At 42.3% G+C, this 20,560-nt stretch overlaps 1 protein-coding gene across 1 annotated transcript in view; it reads right to left on the minus strand.

Moving 5' to 3' along the window:
- LOC311039096 (V-set and transmembrane domain-containing protein 2A-like) overlaps window positions 1-20,560 on the minus strand; it is a gene marked incomplete at both ends in the record, with an annotated part of 224,887 nt that overhangs the window by 174,842 nt on the left and 29,485 nt on the right. Inside the window, 2 exons of the mRNA XM_084048737.1 lie at window positions 11,900-12,236; window positions 12,624-12,674. Of these exons, the coding sequence (XP_083904863.1) occupies window positions 11,900-12,236; window positions 12,624-12,674 (388 nt within the window). The remainder of the gene's footprint in view (window positions 1-11,899; window positions 12,237-12,623; window positions 12,675-20,560) is intronic.

Consider the following 20,560-nt stretch of genomic DNA (forward strand, 5'->3'; position numbering starts at 1 on the left):
GTCTTTCTCTCTCTCTCTCTCTCTCTCTCTCTCTCTCTCACACACACACACACACACACACACACAGACACAGACACACACACAGACACAGACACACGCACGCACAAACGCACGCACGCACGCACGCACGCACGCACGCACGCACGCACGCACGCACGCACGCACGCACACACACACACACACACACACACACACACACACACACGTGTGTATGTCTTGGGAAAGTTTAGTGCCCTTGAATTGCTTTGCTTTTGTTACAGTGGGTGAGTTAAATATGTGGTTGGCATTTCAGCAGACCGGCAGTGCCCTGCATCACCACTGAGCTTGTGCTAAAGTCTCTGGTGGACAAAGTACTCAACCCCAGTACTACGCTACAAGTGGAAGTTGCTCTGTCAAATGTGTACTTCAGTTAAAGTACTGGAGTACTTACTTAAAAAAAATACTCAAGTATTCAAAAGTACATATTTTTAGACATATTTTGTTATTTCAAAGTACAAAGTACATTTTCTTATTAATATCAATGCATTTCTGTATTAAAATGTCTGACGCGGTATGAGCTTTTAGATTAGGTATTTTCACTATCCTACATTAAAATTGGCCAATGGTTCGGCGGGGCTAATCTAAATTATATTAAAAAGTTTTTTGTATAACGAGTATTGCATTGCCGGGTGGGGCATGCATTCCCAACTTGCATAGGCAGTTGTCCATAACCACAGATCCATCTGATATGCCCCTATAGGCAGATCCAGTTGTCCAGGCACATACTGATGACATCATGGATCTCCATTTTTGGGCATAATGATACAAATAATAATCATTATAATACTCCTATAATTCGACAAAGCTCTGTAGCGGTGAGCCCAAAATCTGTTCTGCCCGGTTCTCCTCAGTGGCTGGAGCAATTGATCTGAATTTGCACACAGCCATTGACCATTACCATGGTCCATGTGCACGGAACAGCGAAGCCCATTTTTCCCTTTCACCCAAATGTCAGCTGTTTATTAGAGTTTTTGTGTTCGCTGACTCCCGGGTTGCCAAATCATATGCGCATATCCCCCCATGGGTATGGTCTAGTAATAATAATTATGATTATTATCCTACTATAATTCTAGTAACCTCTGTCCGTCCGTCTGTAGTGGTGAGTGAGTGAGTGAGTAGGTGAAGCTACCCGGTTCTCCTCAGTGGCTGGAGCAATTGCTCTGATTTTGCACACAGCCATTGACCATTACCATCTGAACTCAACTGTGTAGCCCGTTTTTCAATTTCATCAAATCTCAGCTTCTTATTAGCGCTTTTGTGTCAAAGAATGTCGCCATGGTTACGGGGCTGCCCAGCTATGGGACGAACTGCCTCCCGGGTTGCCAGATCATGTGCGCATATCCCCCCACGGATGCGTCGACCGGGTATGGTCTAGTTATAATAATAACAGTAAACTTGACTTAAATAACATTTCACACCCCACTGTCAACTGAATGCGCTACAAGTATCTGCAGATTTATTCCTACAGTAATTTCATCTGCCAAGTTTCTTTGCAGCCCATTCTTAGAATGCTGGACAGTTGGGTTCATCCCTCATTTCCACATACATAACTAACCTTGTACTCAGAGGGCCGGACTGTAATTGTGTGGTTACACCTTCCTCCGGCCTTCTACAGGCTGAGTTATGCATCTCATCAAATTGTCTTGTTGTAAACACCCTGCCTGAGGTTCTCTCGTTACCTGCCCTAAATGATTAACGTGGCCCAGTTGCCAACTCGCAATCTGAATTCCAAAGTGATTCCTGCTTCCCATCTTCCCATTTCATCCCTCAATGAGATCATTGCATGATGAGATGTGACAGGGACAGTTATCCCCCCCAAGCAAAATGGTTTCCTATTTATTTCTGAGGTTTACACTGACAAAGGCTGAATGCCAAAGCCAACAGAGCCTGCGGTAATATCAACTTGTCAGGGTGTAAGCTATACAATGCACTTATGCACAGCAGGAAAACTCTGTCCAAACTGTGTGATCTGATTTGATTAAAATCTGATTCGACAGATAGAAAAGACACCTGGGGCTTATTTAGTGCAGAATATAAATGTAGCTCTAATAACTCAGAAATGTGATTAAATGCACAGAAAAGTTCCTTTTCTTTTGAACAGAAAACTAGACCAAAAGTCTCAGTTGGAACTATCTCCAGTTGACAGTACACAGCGTGCTCCCAACCAGACAGATGGATTCCTGCAGTGTTTGAATTTTCATCAGTGAAAATGTTTTATTTAAATATTAATCTGATATCATCATTATTATACAAACTGTTGCAATGATCCAGTACAGAAGCCTCACATAGTACCAAAGGAAAGCGAATTACAAGTCATCAAATATTATGACAGATCAACAAACACATAGGGCTGCCGTGAGATGAAATGTCATTGAAAAAACAAACAACATCTATTGTGGCACCAAAATAATGGATTTTTATCAAACAAAAATGGAATGCTGCATTGGCATTTTTTAAATAATATCTCCTGGATGAAAGTAATGACAGCGCTGCTGCTCAAAAGTCATTTTGAGGTGTTTGCCGTCCTTTTGTTCAATTCCGTTCTAAGAATGTAATCATTTTTTTTATCACTACATTCACGTTCACATCCCGACAAGTCAAGTTGTCCTCAGAGGAGGACAAGAGAGATCCACCACTATTTTTGTATTATTATTTCTTTGCCCACTCATTTTCGTAGAAGTTAATTTCAAAGATGAAAATTCGCTTTGGTGATGGTTGCACTGAAATGAGAACATGGCATCATGTTTGTACAAATACAGATACATCACTGGCCTCTGGCTTTTTTGGGATAAAAAAAAAATACATGCTCATAATTTAATTTACAAGTTGTACAGAGCTTTCCTCTTTATACACGGGGCAAACACAAGGCATTCATTTGAACTGTGCCCACATTTGATTCTTTTTAAGATTTGGGAACTTGGCATCATTATCCAGATCTCAATCAGCAAGGTCTTCCAAATAACTCTTCACAACTTGAAATCTGGATGATTTTAAACAATGTGTCTCATCCCTGAAGCATAGCAATCAATGTCCAGTAACAGAAGAGATTATGTTGATGAACACAGTTAAGCTGCCTGCGAGAGTAATTTTAACTGCAGGGATAAGACACGCTTGCTGCCTATCACCCACACATCTTGTACCCAGGGATGGAGTTGATGGTCTCTATAGCTTGATTCCCCAAGCATGACATTCTCTAGCAACCGCTGTGTATAATGCCCAATTCACACCAGCAACGTGGCAGCGTTGTGACACTTCTGGTGTGAATTGGCTGTTACTGCTGAATCAACAAGTCCCATATGCCTCCACAGTGAAGGATGGGGGAAAAAGAAAGAAAGGAAATCTGGGAAATATTAATTTGCGTTGTCTTTGAAGCCAAATGAAAGCTTGAAGGGATTATTGGCTTTTGAAAGCAAACACACAATGTTGTAATAATAATGTGTATAAATTACAATCACCCTCATCCAAGATTTGACGTTTCTACATATGCGGACATAATTTATCATTCTATTAATGGTTGCCTGTTTGAATATAAATAATGTGGGGCATCAACTGATAACATCGAAGGGCAAGGAATGATGATACCAGTCATTAATATATACCATTATATATGAATTGTTTCTGTCTTTGGTTGCATGATACTTATGTTGGATACTACTTGGTGTATAGATACGTTTTGAACTGTTTCATAAACAAGTGTATAAAACTTAAGCATTGATGATGTAGAGAACACAATTTACCATCTGGTGAAAAGACAATTAAGGTCAAATATTCCCATACAATTTGCACAGTGAATAGGAATAGAAACACATGGAAAAGTGGAGCAATAAGATGGACTGTTTAGTTCATAGATCTGGTATGAAGTTAACTGTTGCAATATGAATCCAAACACTTTGGCCTGTGTTTGGGTCAGATTGTCAAAGCGTTTAGTTTATAAATGCTGTGGATGGATACAAAATACACTGCAATGAGCTCTATGATGTTAAAAAATAAACAAAATCTATATTCTAGGTTGCATTGTACCTCACCTCACCATCCAAACTATCAAATACTGTCTTAATCATTTGCAGCCCCCCTACTCTTCCATTGAGACATTTAAACCCATGGAATTGTAGTCAGGAGGACACCTTAGTGGTTGACAAGTACCCTTGTACGAATCCTGGGTATTGCAGTTGCAATTACCTCTCTCCATCATTATATTCACGGATTATAGCTTTAACCGATTCTACAAATCATCTCATCTCACATTCATGTCCAAAACTGTTACTCAGGATTAAAATTCAAAAACAGCAAAAGTACCAGATCGACAAGCTCAAAACGCGTTTGAGCTTGTAAATCTGCTACTTTAGATACCTTTGTGTGACACTATAGTATGATCAAGTAGGGCACTAATTTACGGGAAAAAAACACAAAAAGTTAGGAAAATTGAGATAAGAGGTTTCTGCCCGACAGCAACGAAATGCCGCCTAAATCCTACAAATTTTCTGAATAACCTATGTTGCTATAAGCTGATCTAAAATGACACAGATGCTTTCCAGGTCTAACTGGGTTAAGTCTAAGCTTTCATGGACTGTACTGTAAAAGGATCTTGCCTACTGACGTCTGTATTTTTGTATGCGAAAATGCATACATTTGTGGGTGTGCGCACGTCGCATTAACACCTTGCACATTGACCCCGATGCGTGCTTTTAAATTTATTGCGGACAATTTCACAGAACAAAACAAAACAGTCATCAAGCAGTGATGGTGATTGTGTGGTCCTCTCACTTGTTGAACACAAAAATGAAAAGGAAATATTGGGTTCATTCTGAGATCGCTATGATAAAGGAGATGTTTTGCCATACTGCCGCATTAACTCCATTAAAACCGGGAAAGCATTTGTGTCATTTTCGATTTTTGTGTTGGCTATTAAAAAATAGCAGATATACAAGCTCACAGTGTCAGTGCGTCACTTCGTGCCGTGCTGCGAGCTTGAACATCTGCTGTTTTTGAACATTTTTGAAAAAAAGTGTGAGAACTACTGATTCAGAGGGCATTCGTAGAATCGGCCTCGGGTCTATAATGGGTTAAGAAGAAGATCCTTGCGATTGATCCTGAACAGCGACTGACATAGGGAAAGTGCATGCTATGAGCCTTTCCTCAATCCACAGGCTGTATGCTACAGCCTCAAAACACAGAAGAAATGATGTGAAAAAAACGCAGAAAATCTAACCTGGTCTGGAAAAAAAATGACAGACGGAAATGGGTAGACAGGGTAAACGTGATGGACAATACGTGATTTTTTTTAAATTTTTTACGTGCGATTAATTTCGGGCGAAAAATACGGACCAGTGTGCAAGCGCCTGAAGTCCAGGTTTGTATTTCAAATTATATACATTAGTGGCTGTTGACTTTCAGGGATTATATCTCATATCACTTATAATACCAATTCATGTCGTCAGGACTCTCACTTATACGCAATGAACACATGGCACAACAGGGGAGATTGAGACATGGTCATTCTTCCATGAGCAACGTCCAACAGTGTCCTCTTTTCCACATCAGGAATGCTGTTCCTCAGAAAATGATCTGTACAATAACGTAATCCAATGGGCTGACGGCTGTGTGCAACGGCGAATGAGAATGTGCTGCTGGGTGCAAGTAGCTGGGAGGTGAGGGTCAACTGTGCTGTCCACTCGGTGCAAAATAACAGAGAGAGAGAGAGAGAGAGAGAGAGAGAGAGAGAGAGAGAGAGAGAGAGAGAGAGAGAGATCTGGAACGGGCACATCAAGCCAGTTCTTGAAAATATAACAATACATCCTTTGCCAAACCACAAGCCAGGAGAAGAAGTGCCAGTCCATAGTTGAATGATGTTCTTGCACCTGTAAAGAGAAGGTACAGACAGTGAAAAATGCAAATACTTGTGTTTGTTCTCACACACACACACACACACACACACATTTTTTAAATTGCCATTTTTAACCGTAAGCCTAAAGCCAAAAAAAGCAGATCTACAAGCTCACACCGCATCACAAGCATGACATGTTGTGAGCTTGTAGATCGGCAATTTTTTGGTGCACAACAACAGCGTGCAATCAAGAATAAATCAGCATTACTCTCTCTAATGCCTAAACCTAACCTCTAAATGTCCAAGCCTAACCCTAACCCCAACCTATGTGGCATCACACACACACATAAGGTGCAAGCATAGCAACTGTCACTGGGTGAGGGCTACAGCTAGAGCCCTCAGACACTCCTGTTGATAAACGACGAGATCCTGCAAAAAAAATCATGATGAAATCAACCCATTTGCCTGGAAAGACAAACTCCACTTCCATTGCAGTGTTTCACACACAATGTATATTAATTGGATCTACACTATTTTGACAATATCTGTATAATATTGTTCTTTCATTCCTTGATGACATGGCAGACTGTCCTGAGTCATGAGTCTTTGCCTCAGGTTTTCATTAACTAATTGAAGGTCCTCTCAATTGAAAACATTGATTCTTCCTTCTAAAGCATTATTATTGTACACTCTAGTCTCGACCACCCAATTAATTAGGTTGCTTCTGAAGGTATTGCTTACCTAACTAAATTAAGGTTTGACAAAATGAAAGGGGTGAAATGAATATGAATCTGGAGCTGGAGATGTAAGATGTTGCTTAAAATATACATCCAGAATAATTATTAGTGAACATTCAATATCATTATTAAAAAGTTGTTCAATACAGATGTTTTTTTTTGCACATGCACACGCGCACACACACGCACACGCACATACACATACACATACACAGAGCAGAGCCCTTTGATTTGTTCAATAACAAACGAGGAAAAGGTGCATTTGTTTTTGTTACTCCACCTACACATTTTCTGTGAGATCAGGTTGAAAAACAAAGGGCCTTTGAATTAGTTGGAAAGGGGATTTTCGCAAACAAAATAAGGATGTAATGACGCCTTGACGGATGCTGAACTGATTTGAATTCTGCTTTTCAGGTCACAAAACGTCTGTGAGATAACAGACTATTGAGACAACTGAGTCAACAAGGTGAAACCCCGGAGCATCTCAGGGCCTCTACAGAGTCTTGAACCTCTGTGGTCCCCTCTGATTGGCCAGCTGACTGGGCTGTCTCTGTGACAGACTGGCTTGCCACCCTGCTTGCCAACTGGCTCCACGCCTGGTCGGCTGTCCAAGCAATGACTGGCTGTGTGTTACTGACAAGCTGAACGACTAACTGTCTGGCTGCTATAGCTGACTAAATGACGGCTAGCTGTTTGACTGCAGGGAAGGGAACATGTGAAGACACAGAGGAACGTCTTGACGTTTTCTTTATGCACACAAGGACATCCAAAGGCCCTATCCCACAGTTTTAAAATGCTGCTATATAGACAATATATTGATGACATCTTTGTGGAGGAATTGACATAGTTTCATAACTACTTAAATGTATTTAATGGACATTGGCCATCTTAAGTTCACATTGGACTTTAATAGGGAGCGCATAAGCTTCCTCGATGTACAAAAGGGACAATACTATTCAAACTGATTTGTTTCGCAAGCCCACAGACCGTAACTGTCCGTCAAAAACAAACAACTCCCCCCTCTCCTCCACAGCGCTGCTTTTCAACAGCATGAGTAGAGCGCGTTGCGCAGTGAACGAGGAGTAGGACCACGTAAACAAGCTCCCCGTAGTCTGTTAAAACTATGCAGTGTACCTGTTTATCAAACTTAGCACTGACGCCAATGTTATGAAAACAAGTAATTATATTTCTAAAATCTATTAAGTGTTTAATGAGGAGAGCAATGTGACAAGAAGAAAGGCGTTCATAGCATTTCTGTCGCGCTATTCTACTACCTCTTTGCAGAAGTTATTGTAATATTTAAAGTCCTGTTTATTATTGTAGGCCTATATAATAAGTGGCAGCATGAAGCATCAGGGCATTAATTCACACGTTGTTGTGATGCATTGTGAGCTTGGAGATCCATTGTTAGCTTTTGAGAATTTGTACCCTTTTGAAACCTCTCCCTCAGCAGCGAGTGGAGCTACTGTTGTTTGGACACCTAACTCCACTTCAGCTTGATTTCTGCTCGTCTGAAACTGCTAACTCCACTTGCGCTGGGTAAAGTGTTGATTTACCCGCGATTTGGTTAAAGTGTTGATAATATAATGACACATGCAAGTATCTGACAATATATAAAGTCACTATACCAACTTTGATGAGGCAGTATTGCTTTGTTTTAAAAATATAAGGTTTTCTTCATTTCCTGAAAAACGTATATTTTGTTTTTGCGTTTCCTGAACAATGAGCGTTTTGGAGTTAGCAGTTTCTGGCTGGACAGCAGAGATATGTCATGTTGGATGTTTTGTCATGCTGTACTATTTTTGTAAACCCCTATTCAAGATTTTTAAAATGTTTTTATTGTTGATTTTTCACAAGGTATATACTTACAGTACCTACTATTGTTATTGTCTATCTATTTTCTGCCCAGGCATTGAGCACTCATCTGAGGGATGGAGAGACAGGTACTTTGTCCCAGTGATTGAGTTTCCTGATGTGCTTCTTCTGACTCCCAGGTACTACATTGTCATTGGCCAGTTATTTTTGTATATATATCCCTTTGTCTGTCAGTAAAACATTTGCTTGGTGAAGACTTATAAGGTCAAAACGTTGCGCCATTAATACAATTGTTTGGAAGGTCTAAACCAGTGTGCGGATGTCCTAACCTCCTATTCTGATTCTTGCCTTGATGTCCTACACCTAGCCTAAATACAGGTACAGGATATGCACACAATCTGCTCTTTGAACCTATATACCACAGTCTGCAGGCTTGCACATCTGCAACATCTGCAACATTTTTAAACATCTGGAAAGTGAACTACTGATTTAGAAGGTATTTGTAGAATCGACCTCAGGTCTTAATGGGATGTAGGAATTGTCTACATCAATGTCGGTAATTACGTTTTTTTTTTTGTAATTTACTTGGCAAATGGTTATGCAATTAGGGTTCATGGCAGTGGTAGTGGTGGTTGGGGCAACCGCAGCTGACTTAGCACTGCAGAGCAGCAGTGAGCCGCTCCTTGTTTACGGATGCAGAGGTGCAGAAAAGCAAGAAACACTTTAATTTCAAGCGAGCCTGTTGTGCTCATTTTTGTTCATCAGCCTCAAACTCAACGCTCTCTCTGTGACAAAGGAACTCCATCGACCCTCAGACGCTTTGGGAAATAGCTGAGGGCAGCCGCGGCGGAGGCATTTATCAGTGTCAAGGCGGGCCACGCAGAGCACTAGCTGCGACACAGTTGTCAGCATAATTTGGCTGCCTCATAATCTATTCTGCAGCCCTGGGGATTATCCAACTTTTTGTCTCTATTCAGCAGCAAGTAATATCTCTCTGGTTCTGTCTTTGGCTTTGGGGTGCACGGGGCTATCTGCGAGCACAAACAGCTTTGTGCACGTCTGAATCCGACTGACCTCCAGGGAAATGATTGGCAGATGTGCACGGGGAGAAGCGGTGCTGTGTTCATTTGGTAATCAGACAAATAAATAAAAAACAGAGGACCCTGGCACTCATTTCGTGCACACAGCCTTAGTTTATTAACTCCGCCAGTCCGGGAACGGCTGGGGGTGGATATTATGTTTTCGCCGCTGTCCATGAGTCAGAATCTCGGACACCGCTGGACTAATCGGTGTGAAACTTTGCACGCACACTCCCAGTGTCTTGGAGATATTAGTGATGTGCTTTTTTCATTAAGCTCTTGTGGATTGCTCTCAATTGCCATCAGTAGGGGATGAAGGAACTCCTGTGATGCAGACCCTTTCATCACATCATTTATCTTTGACATTCAACGTTCAGTCTAAAGCCCACTACTTCCAACCGACCTCCGATGTCTGTTTGGCTGGGTAGGCAATAATTACAAAATATTGTCATTCAGAACTTGTGCACTCTCAAAACTTTGCACCAGATGTTCTATAGCCAAAGAAAGTCTGGCTACTGCATGTGATTGGTCAGACGTTGGTGAGAAGGTGGGCGTAATTCTTCACACAAAAGACGGCTGAATGATTCAAGGTGGGCGTGATTCTTCACACAAAAGACGGCTGAATGATTCAAGGTGGGCGTGATTCTTCACACAAAAGACGGCTGAATGATTCAAGGTGGGCGTAATTCTTCACACAAAAGACGGCTGAATGATTCAAGGTGGGCGTAATTCTTCACACAAAAGACGGCTGAATGATTCAAGGTGGGCGTGATTCTTCACACAAAAGACGGCTGAATGATTCAAGGTGGGCGTGATTCTTCACACAAAATACGGCTGAATGATTCAAGGTGGGCGTGATTCTTCACACAAAAGACGGCTGAATGATTCAAGGTGGACGTGATTCTTCACACAAAAGCTGGCTGAATGATGGCAGGACCTATTCATAACTATGCCCCAATTGTAACATCATCTAGATATATCACTTTTATATATGTATCACTGTTGTGTATTGAACCATCTTTGAAAGGAAACCACAATGGAAATAATGGAAATAAGCCTTCCAGCTTTCTTGTGTTCATCCTTTTTTTTTTTACTTTTGTACATGCAAATATGTCACTAAAGAAGTCAATCAGTCAATCAATATATTTATTTTAGTTTCCGCATGCTGCCCAAGGCTTCATTCTGCCAGCAGTGAAAGCAGATCGTTTTGAAGGGAGGTTGGCTGATGAAATTAGGTACTAGTCACAAGCCGACCTCCAGGAGGTACTAACACCTAGAAATGGAAAAACCTTCATACCTCTGAGACAAATTTGTCACAGCACGTAGGAGGTAGATCCAGGACCTGTTCCAGCACTGACTGTACACAGGTTCAGTGGCTCGAGCGACAGAACATGCTGCGATGTTGCTAGGAAGATTCATTGAGCTATAGCCCATGGGCCGATTACTGAGTGGGTGGGGTCTGGCGTTCATAACTCAATTGTTATTTTTCGGTTGGACTCTGTATGTGGCCACCTTAATCCTTGGGAAAGTGAATTGTTGATACATGCTGCAGTGCGCTCACCTCATGTCACAATCCAACGTCTTTTTTTGCAAGTCAGAACAGTCCAATAGATACTTGCAGTCCACCACATACATAGTATGCATGCTTGATTCTGTTGACACTAAGAACTGGGCAGACAACCTGTCTTTTTCTGTTATGACTATAGGGATGAGTATCCTAAGGGTTTTATCCAATTCCAGTCAATAACATTAATGGCTTATTTTTTTTACCACATGTTTGAGCTCATTACCGTGAGTTTTTAGAATATATTTATTTGTATTATGTTTTTTCACCAACTATTTCTTTTTTTTTTTGGTGGAGAAGTGCATAATGGTGTGTTATATAAAGTCTAAGCTAAACCATGAACATAACAATCTCTTTAATTCATACAAAATCACTGACACAGATGGAACCCTATAATTGGTGGCCCTGTAGGCAACCTGGCCTGGCGGGGATCTGTGCTCCGAGGAGCAAAACTAAAGTCTGTTAGTGAGAGGAGGAGGGGGAGCGCCTCAGTGCGGCTGCAGAGTTTGTATCAGACGGACAGCTGACAACGTCGTCAGATGGGGGAGGGGGGGTCCTCTTGGTAAACTGTGTAGTTTGGGCCATTCATCAATCAAAGAAGCATGTTTACATTATTAAAATGTGATGCACATCTCTCTCTTTATGCAGCGAGGGTGCCTGTCGTTGTGATCCCATAGCCCACAGCTCAGGCCTATGTTCTCTGTCTAGGTGCCGTATTGCAGCACCGAATTCTACGTCACACGGGCACCGGTCTGGCACCATCCCAAATGGCTCCGGGGCCGAATTGGCACTGAGAACCAGCATCCATCCCTAGTTTTGACACCAACTATCAGGAGCTTACCTGAGCTTGGGTTGTGTTGAGCCGTCTTAGAGGACGTGTGGGAGGAGGAAGTGGACTCCACCCTCTGGTCGGAATTCATGCTGTCCTGTCCAAAAGGAGAGTTGGACTTCCTGGGCTTTTTGTCCGTCAAGTGGAGCGGGGAGCTCTTCTTGGCGGGCGGTGCTGGCCGGCGAGGCCAGGCTGTGGCATTGACCTTCAGCCAGGCCTGGGCCTTGTACTCTGCGATCTCTCCGTAGTTGGCGCGAGTCACCCGGCACTCATAAAGGCCCTCGTCGCTTTTACCAACCCTGGAGAGCTGCAGCTTGTGGGAAATGTCGTTGCCTTGCACCTTTACGGTCTGACGTGACAATTTAGAGGGGAAACAAAAGATATCATTGACAAATGTTTCCTGATTGGTGCACCTTGGCAGTTCAGACACACAGCAGAATCCAGAGTTAATTTAACTCTTGCAGGGAATGTTGATTATCAAGTGAATTGTCTCAATTTTAACTACCTACAAAAGGTATGTAGCTACCTACAGTATATACATTATTCAAGGTTTGCTTTTGTTCTTTTTGAACATTAGAATCGTGCCAGATGAAAATATGCAGCTATATCAATTAAAAACTATTTATAAAAATAAAAATAGAAAAGGTATTCGACTATTTGTGTTAGGTCAGGGTTATAACATACAGTAGGTTTAGGATTAAGGTGAACCCTAACCCTGCTTATGGGCTGAACTTACACTTATTTTTGTCCCCTCATCATCAGGATCTGGCTCTTGTATCATTTCCATCTGAGAATGTGGAGAGAGAGAGAGAGAGAGAGAGAGAGAGAGAGAGAGAGAGAGAGAGAGAGAGAGAGAGAGAGAGAGAGGGGAGGGGGGATTAGAAAAATGACAGTAGTGTGGTACAGCTTTAAAAGAGTGTCATTTCAACAGCAGACATTTTCAAGAACCCCTTACCCTCATCAATCAATAAACAATGCCCCCCTCTGGCTCAGTAGACGAGGTAATACATAAATTCTAAATACTCAACCCTCTCAAAATAGACAATTCAGGGTTTTCACGATGCCACTGTTATTTTCTGATTCCGCAAGAGCTATTAGATTAGATTACAGAGAGTCAGTAGCCACTTGAAGAGAACAGGTTGAAACTGGAGTGTGCTTTGACAAAACTGACAAATGCTAATGAAACATACATCACGCACGCACGCACACATGCAGGCAGGCAGGCAGACAGACAAACACACACAGTGCTGATGGCATATTTTTTTGGCACAGCCACAAACACTCAACATACAGCCTTCGTCACGGACTGGACATTGATTTTAGAGGGTCTAATTTATTAATCCCACGCGGGAGGTCAAATGGACTCATGCCCATGCAAACTAAATAAAAATGTCTGCTGAATACAGAACTAAAGGGAAGCAGGAGCCATGAAGCAGAATAGGCTCTTTCGCTGGCCCGGTTGTGCGATAACCACCTACAGGGAAGATAAACGCTCAATGGCTGCACAGGAGACCCTGGAGAAAGGGCACAGAAGATACAAGACAACCACTTGTGAACAGCCACAGTGCAGAGCGTTCTATCAAGTTCTGTTATTACCTCAGAGAGGCCTGCACTTACACTGGAGGGCGTTCAGTGGAAAGGTGATTAATGATCAGAATTAGGAGCCATTGTTTTTTCCCTGTCTGTGTGGGTACGAACCCCTTACGTCTTCACTTTCTTCATAATAGCACCTGCCTTCCTCTATTGTGTCAAATTGTGTTGAGGTGTCATTGATTGTTCAACACCTCAGCACAGATCACCCCAGTCATCAATGGTGGTGCGTGGCGGCTGCGTGTAAAGATGCTTGTGTAAAGATGTCTGACGAAGGAAGGCGTGTGTGGATGAAAGACATCCGTTGTACTCTGGTCCTAACACACTGGTGTCTGCATTCATAAGAACACAGTGAAATCTCAGTTCCGTCTCATTTACTTAGCTTGGCCAATGTATTTGGCAGATGCACAATCATGTTTGCTTATGCTTTGTAGATCATTGTGTGGTTGGTATTGCAATCACTTGTTTACTGAAAGAAAGCTTTATTCCCCTTGCTCACGCCTGACAAATATGTTCTATGGTCTCCTCATTTCACTGAGATGTATTTACGGCAAGCAGCCACATAGTGTGCACTGTATGACCACATACTATTCATTGGACAAAGTCATGAAACTCTCCAATCAAACTGATTGTTGTGTGTTCCTGTGGGTGGCTTGATGCTAGATGTGAGATTATGTATACTCATTATTTTGTTCAGTGAAGTGTTCCTTGAAAGCAACCATAAAGGGCTTAGAGAGAGAGAGAGAGAGAGAGAGAGAGAGAGAGAGAGAGAGAGAGAGAGAGAGAGAGAGAGAGAGAGAGAGAGAGAGAAAAGTTTCACAAACAATTACATGTATCTGACTGTCACACCAAAAGTTGTTTGATGTTTATCAGTCTGGTTTTAGTGTCAAATATACAGTGCAGGAACTGCCCGGTCACAGTGGTTAATGGCCTTAAAACTAGCATAGACAATAATAAAGTCCGGTGAATGACCTCATCCAATGCATCTCTGATATCAAAGCCTGGATGACCAACATGTTTTACAGCTAAATCTTAACAAGACAGAGATTCTCTTAGTACTGTAGGTCCCAAGGCTTTAAGGCACCCAATGTCTCCTTGCTATCGCCCCTGTCAGTAAAACCCTGTGAACATGTCAAAAACTTGGTTCTGGTTTTAGATGCTCAGCTTAACTTACAGAAGCACACCACTAACATCTCCAAGACTGCATTTTATCAAGGAACATATCAATAGTTAGATGCTTCCTGAGACAGTGAAAACATGGCTCATGCTTTTATTTCTAGTAGACTAGATCATCCTATAATTCTACAAAGCTCTGTGACTCTGTGTGTGCGTCTGTCTGTCTGTCTGTGCCCCCAAAATCTCTTCTGCCCGGTTCTCCTCAGTGGCTGGAGCAATTGATCTGCATTTGCACACAGCAATTGACCATTACCATGTGGATGGAAAAACAAAGACGTTTTTCGCTTTCCCCAAATGTCAGCTGTTAATTAACGTTGTTGTGTTCGCTGCCTCCCGGGTTGCCAGATCATGTGCGTGAAAGCGAAAAGCGCCGGTGTTGCCACATCCGTGAAACAAGCGGACCATCTGTGAAACAAGCGGACCATGACGCGCGCTTAGGTGCTCATATCCCCCGACGGGTATGGTCTAGTTATTGTAATTCTCTTTTGCTGGACTGTCAAAGTAGGTGATTAATCAACTCCAGCTTGATCAGAAAACCAAAAAAGTCTTCAGTAGCTCCCAGTGAGGCAAATAATCGATTATAAGTGCTTCCTATTATTAATTTATTTAAATCTATGAACGGCTTAGCTGCTTCCTATATTTTTGACATGCTCAGTGAATATGCACCAACCAGATCCCTTAGATCGTCGGATAAGGGTTTCCTCCCTCAATCTAGAATCTAAATCTTATGGTACCTTTGGTCACTAAAGTTGTTATAAATTGCGTTTTTCAGGACAGCACATTTGTTCACTCTCAGTCAGGCACTTAGGTAGCACTGTTGGGACCTAAATAGTTTGCAATGAAATCACGTAGGGACATACACAGTGCCTCAAGTCTGTAGCGTTTGCAAAGAGCAAGTTGCAATAGTTGTACAACTCATGCATGTTTGTGATGTGCAGATAATGTGTGTAGTGTACATGACGTTGTTCAGGCCATAGTGTGTCTATTGTGTGTACATCTGAGCAGTGTGTTAGCATTAGCAGTGACATTGCACTGTTTGTTTTTTATGCTACATTATGCAGAATTCAAATACTGTTCTCTTTGGCATGCTGGATTTATAGCCATTTTATTGGGCATTTTTATGCTGTATATTCTGTAATATTGATGCAGCTAAATTATGTTGTTAATTCATTAACATTCATTGAAGTAATTGTATACTTTATTGTTTCATTTTGTTAACAGAAATGCCACTCACTCCATCCAATGTTATTCTGCATTTTCCAGAGCTGTGCTGTTGATTGTTTCATTCTGTTTACAGAAATGCCACTCACTCCATTCAATGTTATTCTGCATTCTCCTGCAGCTGTGCTGTGAAATTCCATTATAAAAGGCAACCAAAAAATAAACTATTCTTTGGAGTCCACGTCTACTCTTTTACCAGAGTATCTGTAGAGAGGTCCCAGCAAATATTCACAAACAGTATTTATCTACAACAACGGTAGACAATAGACCCTACTCTATTGAATTCTTGAACTAAGGTCTGCTACATCAGTGTCTTCTTTTAAAAGCAGACTTCAAAACTGCTTTCAAATTTTAGCTAGTTTTAAAGTGTGTGGTTATCTCATTCATTTTGATTGTATTTCACACTTATGTTTTAATCTTGACATGCAGCAAATGGCCTTGAGTTGGATTCAAACCAGGCCGATCACTGAGCCTTCATGGTAAGCATGACCTTCACGGTATGCGCCCCGAATCGGCGCTCCCATAGAGCATTTGTGTGTAATCTAGTCGCAAAGTTGCAATATTTATAATACAAAAAGCTTTTGATATTTGTCGTAAAAATAACTATTATAGAGCTTACGTTGTATAAAAACATATTTTTATAGCGCGCTTCCCCTAAATGGTTCTTCCGGCTTTACAATCACTCTGAAAACCATAAAAGAGAGGATGTTATTTTATTAGTGCAGTGCCATTAATCATCCTGCACTGTACAAATGCAATTAGGGTAATTGTTACATAATGAATTTCCAATATCAATTCACTATCCTGGCATTTATCATGGAACATATTAGACATTTATAGACTACTTGGAGGTCTGCTGTGGTGTGTCCGGCAATGTTATCTGCCATTAAAAAGGTTTTACTTCTCACTTGAAGAAACTACAGATGCAATGGTGCTATTAAAAGGTGTTACAGCTTGCTTTTGTGCAGAAAAAAAGGAAAAGAAAATACACTGCATGGTTGTATTTCTCTCATCAAGTCTCAAGTGTCAAAGAGAGTGACTTTCTTTTTAATCTGCACTCATACACACTTTCGAATGTTCCCCTGGGTAAAGGGGTTTGGAGTTTCTGACAGTTAGGCAAAAGTTTCCATTGACACTCTGACTGTGAAACAAGTTCCCCATTACTTTCCCATTTATATATTTCATTTTTAACGCATGAGCACATTCTGAGCTAAGAGGAACAGTGTGCTCTGTACTATCTCAATTTCAATTTCAATCTCTTGTCTCTCTTTATTGCAAAGCCCTGGTGCCCTGTCACGCTGCCATTCTTCATGCAATCCTCAAATGGACTTCTTGTAAAATGTGTCCCGCAGTTATTGACCATAAATCAAATGGGGATTTGCTCTGGCCCCTACACACTAACTTAATCTTACATGAAGTTTGGAGTATTAATCTATCCATTCATGTTGTTCTGCTTGTCTTTCACTGGGAAGGAATCACTGGTTCTGACCTTTGATGATGCATGCAAAGGCTGTGGAAAGTTTGGTATTCATAATGCCTGCTGAGAACACATTAATGGTAAGATAAGACTTCAAGAGTCTGTGGTTTACTGGTTTATCTGACAAGTTTCATAAACACTGCACAAGTACAGAGAAAGGAGAGGCTATGGATGATATGAAATCTTCAGATCATACTGAACAAGAGTTTGTAATTTAAACAAAATAAATCTGCACAACAAACAGAACTCCTGTTTGCAGAATGTATTTGTGAGTAATGTTTCAGGTCACCTCAGACTTCTGAAGACTGAATGGTAAATATGTCGCTCACTGTTGCAAGTTGTTGAATAAAGGAGAGATAAATAGAGACAGATTGTGGCCTTTTCTAAATACGAAAAACACGAAGAATGGACTTGAGTCCTTGGGAAGAATATATGCGTCATGAGGTCATGATACTGACATGATACTGTACAAAATAATAGTCTGCAACACTAGTATTTCAGCTCCACTTTATTGCTGTTTGTTCAACGTTTCGATCCTATGGGATCTTCATCAGGACCATGATACTGGCATGTTACTGACCATGATACTGACCCTGATACTGACATGATACTGACCATGATACTGGCATGATACTCACATGATACTGACCATGATACTGAAGAAGACATGAAGCTTGATCCCAGTCTCTTCTCCCTCTGCATAAACAGCACTCTCACATGAATCTGAATCAGTGCTGTTATTTCAGGACCATGGACAGTGATGTTTCTTATCCATTGTCAAAACTAGAAGCTCGCCCCCGCTACGCGGGGGCTCGCGTCTAGCCCGCGGCCACGCCCACGTAGCGCCCGCGGCCACTTGGCAGCTCATATAAGTGGCGTAGCGTCATGAGGGCCAGTGGGGCCGTGGCTCGGTCAGTGAAGACCCTGTAGTGCGGATGATATGTGGCATAGAGGGGCAGATTGTAAATCCCCAGAGGAAACATCCGTGGGCTACCATTGGTTCAGCGATGTGTGCGGTCGCCCTGCGGCCCCTCCTCCTCCACCAATGTGCAGTATTGAGAGCCCTAACGTCACAACAATTGGCGCGATGGGCACTGCACTCTGGTTGGTTAGGGTACACCTAGGGCCCAGGTAGAACCCAGTTAAAGCCTGCATGGGCAAACCCAGTTAGGACCCGCCTTGGTCCCACATAAACATGGCTAGTTGGGGCCCACCTAAGGGCCAGGTAGAAGCTACTTATAGCCTGCATGGGCATCGCAGTTGGGACTGAAGTGGATGGCGCTGACATTGCTGACATGGGGTCCATATGGTTTAGCCCACCTTGAAACCATATGGGAAGTACGCTGGCATGCTGGCTGGAATGCAAACGCTGCATCATACCTGTAGTGTGTAGTTTGATGTTGTGTGTGTAGCAGATATACCTGCTGTGTGTAGATCAATGTCCATATGAAAGTCAATGCCCAGCAGTGTTTTGTTTTTTTCTCCAGCAGAGTTTCTAGTGTCTCTGTCTCTCTCTGGAAGAGGTTGCACATGAACTCTGCAGCCGCACTGAGGCGCTCCAACACAAACACTCTGACATTAAGCTGCTTCACACAACAAACATCAGCACCACGCTGCTGTTTGTCCAAAAGACACAATATCTCCTCTCCCACCGACGTCATGTGTTCATTTATCGACAGCCGTACAGACTCCTTTTGACACATTTTACCTTGTTTATCCAGCTCTCACTGACTCTCCACATCGGGCTGTTATAGCGCCACCATGAGGCTGATTAGAGAAATCTCAAGTGGAATTTCTTCCTCGGCATAGTGGGAATGTGGGTGCAAAGTTGCACGGAAAGTGCATGCTGTGTTCATAATGTGAGGCATTTTGGTCCAAACGGAGCAGTCCTGCAGACTTTGGAAGCCATTTTAGCCAATCAGGATGGAATATGAAAAATCTGAAAGAGCGTTTTTTTTTAATGACTGTGGAGATACTGTGTACCGATTTGCGTGATGTTTGGGCAAAATATGTAGGAGTACTGTGAGAAAATGTGTTTAGCAAAAAGCGGCCTCCTGGTGGCACTGTAACAGGGCCATGTGAAAGAAATAGGGCAGAGGTTCTGAATTGGCATCGAGGGAGTGTGTGTGCACAGTTTCGCTGCGATCAAGTGAACGATGTGAGAGATTAGCTATCACAGACGGACGGACAGGGGGTGAAACATAGTCTTGCGCCATGCCTTTCGGCCTGGCGGAGACAATAAAAAAACGAAAGTAAAGGAAATGACCATTTCTGCAACAAAAGTAGTCAACAAACTATACTATAAAAACATTGGCCACATTGTCAAATAATCTAAGAAAGAGGCAATCATGTAGAAAATAGCCGATCTACAAGCTTACAAAGCCTCTCAATGTGAGGCGTTGGGAGCTTGTAGATATGCTATTTTCACAATATTTACTTGTGGAACGGAGTCAAACAAAATGGGGGGGTCCCCAGATCAATGACGTTTATTGGGGGGGGGGGGGGGGACGGCCTGAAAGGGTTGATAAGCACTGCTCTAATCGGAGCGAAATGATCTGAAATTACTACATGACCATAATATAGCCTAGCTAACATGCGTTGCACGGGGCGGTCCTGCCATTACGTTAGTTACTGTAGTTGCTGTGGAGCTACATAGTTCTCCAGAAGACATACACAAACATACACCATCTACAATGGACGAACTGAGCAGCAATATTGACATTCACCACACGAACGTGCATTGTTGACAAAGTGATTGCACAGCCGCTGCAGGCATGACAACCACGTTAGCGTTAGCGTTAGCGACATGGCAGCTATCACAGCGCCCTGTCCGTCGTCGCTGTGATGCCTACAGCAAGCTCTCTGCCTGCGATGCCATTGTCTGGGAACTGCTCTTAGCGTGACACGACCAATGAGAGTGAGCGCTGTAGTTGTTGCTAAGATACGGTGGCGTCTCTGCCCCATAGCTTGTAGATCTCTCACGCATGATTGGCGTAGGCTGCGTTGCCAGGTCTGACTGTTTCTATAAGCGATTTGGGGCTTTTTTGGGTGCACTTTTGGGCTCGTTTCCATAGACCACGGCAGTGCTTATTTCTTTCCCGTGACCGATGTGGCAAAGAAAGGTGCAAAACGAACCATCCGGAAGTACATTGCGAGATGAAATATATAGCACTTTTTGATTATTAGAGAAGGAGACACATGTGAAGGTG

The sequence above is a fragment of the Gymnoscopelus microlampas genome, assembly GCF_963454915.1.
Source record: "Gymnoscopelus microlampas genome assembly, chromosome: 22".
Taxonomy (NCBI): domain Eukaryota; kingdom Metazoa; phylum Chordata; class Actinopteri; order Myctophiformes; family Myctophidae; genus Gymnoscopelus; species Gymnoscopelus microlampas.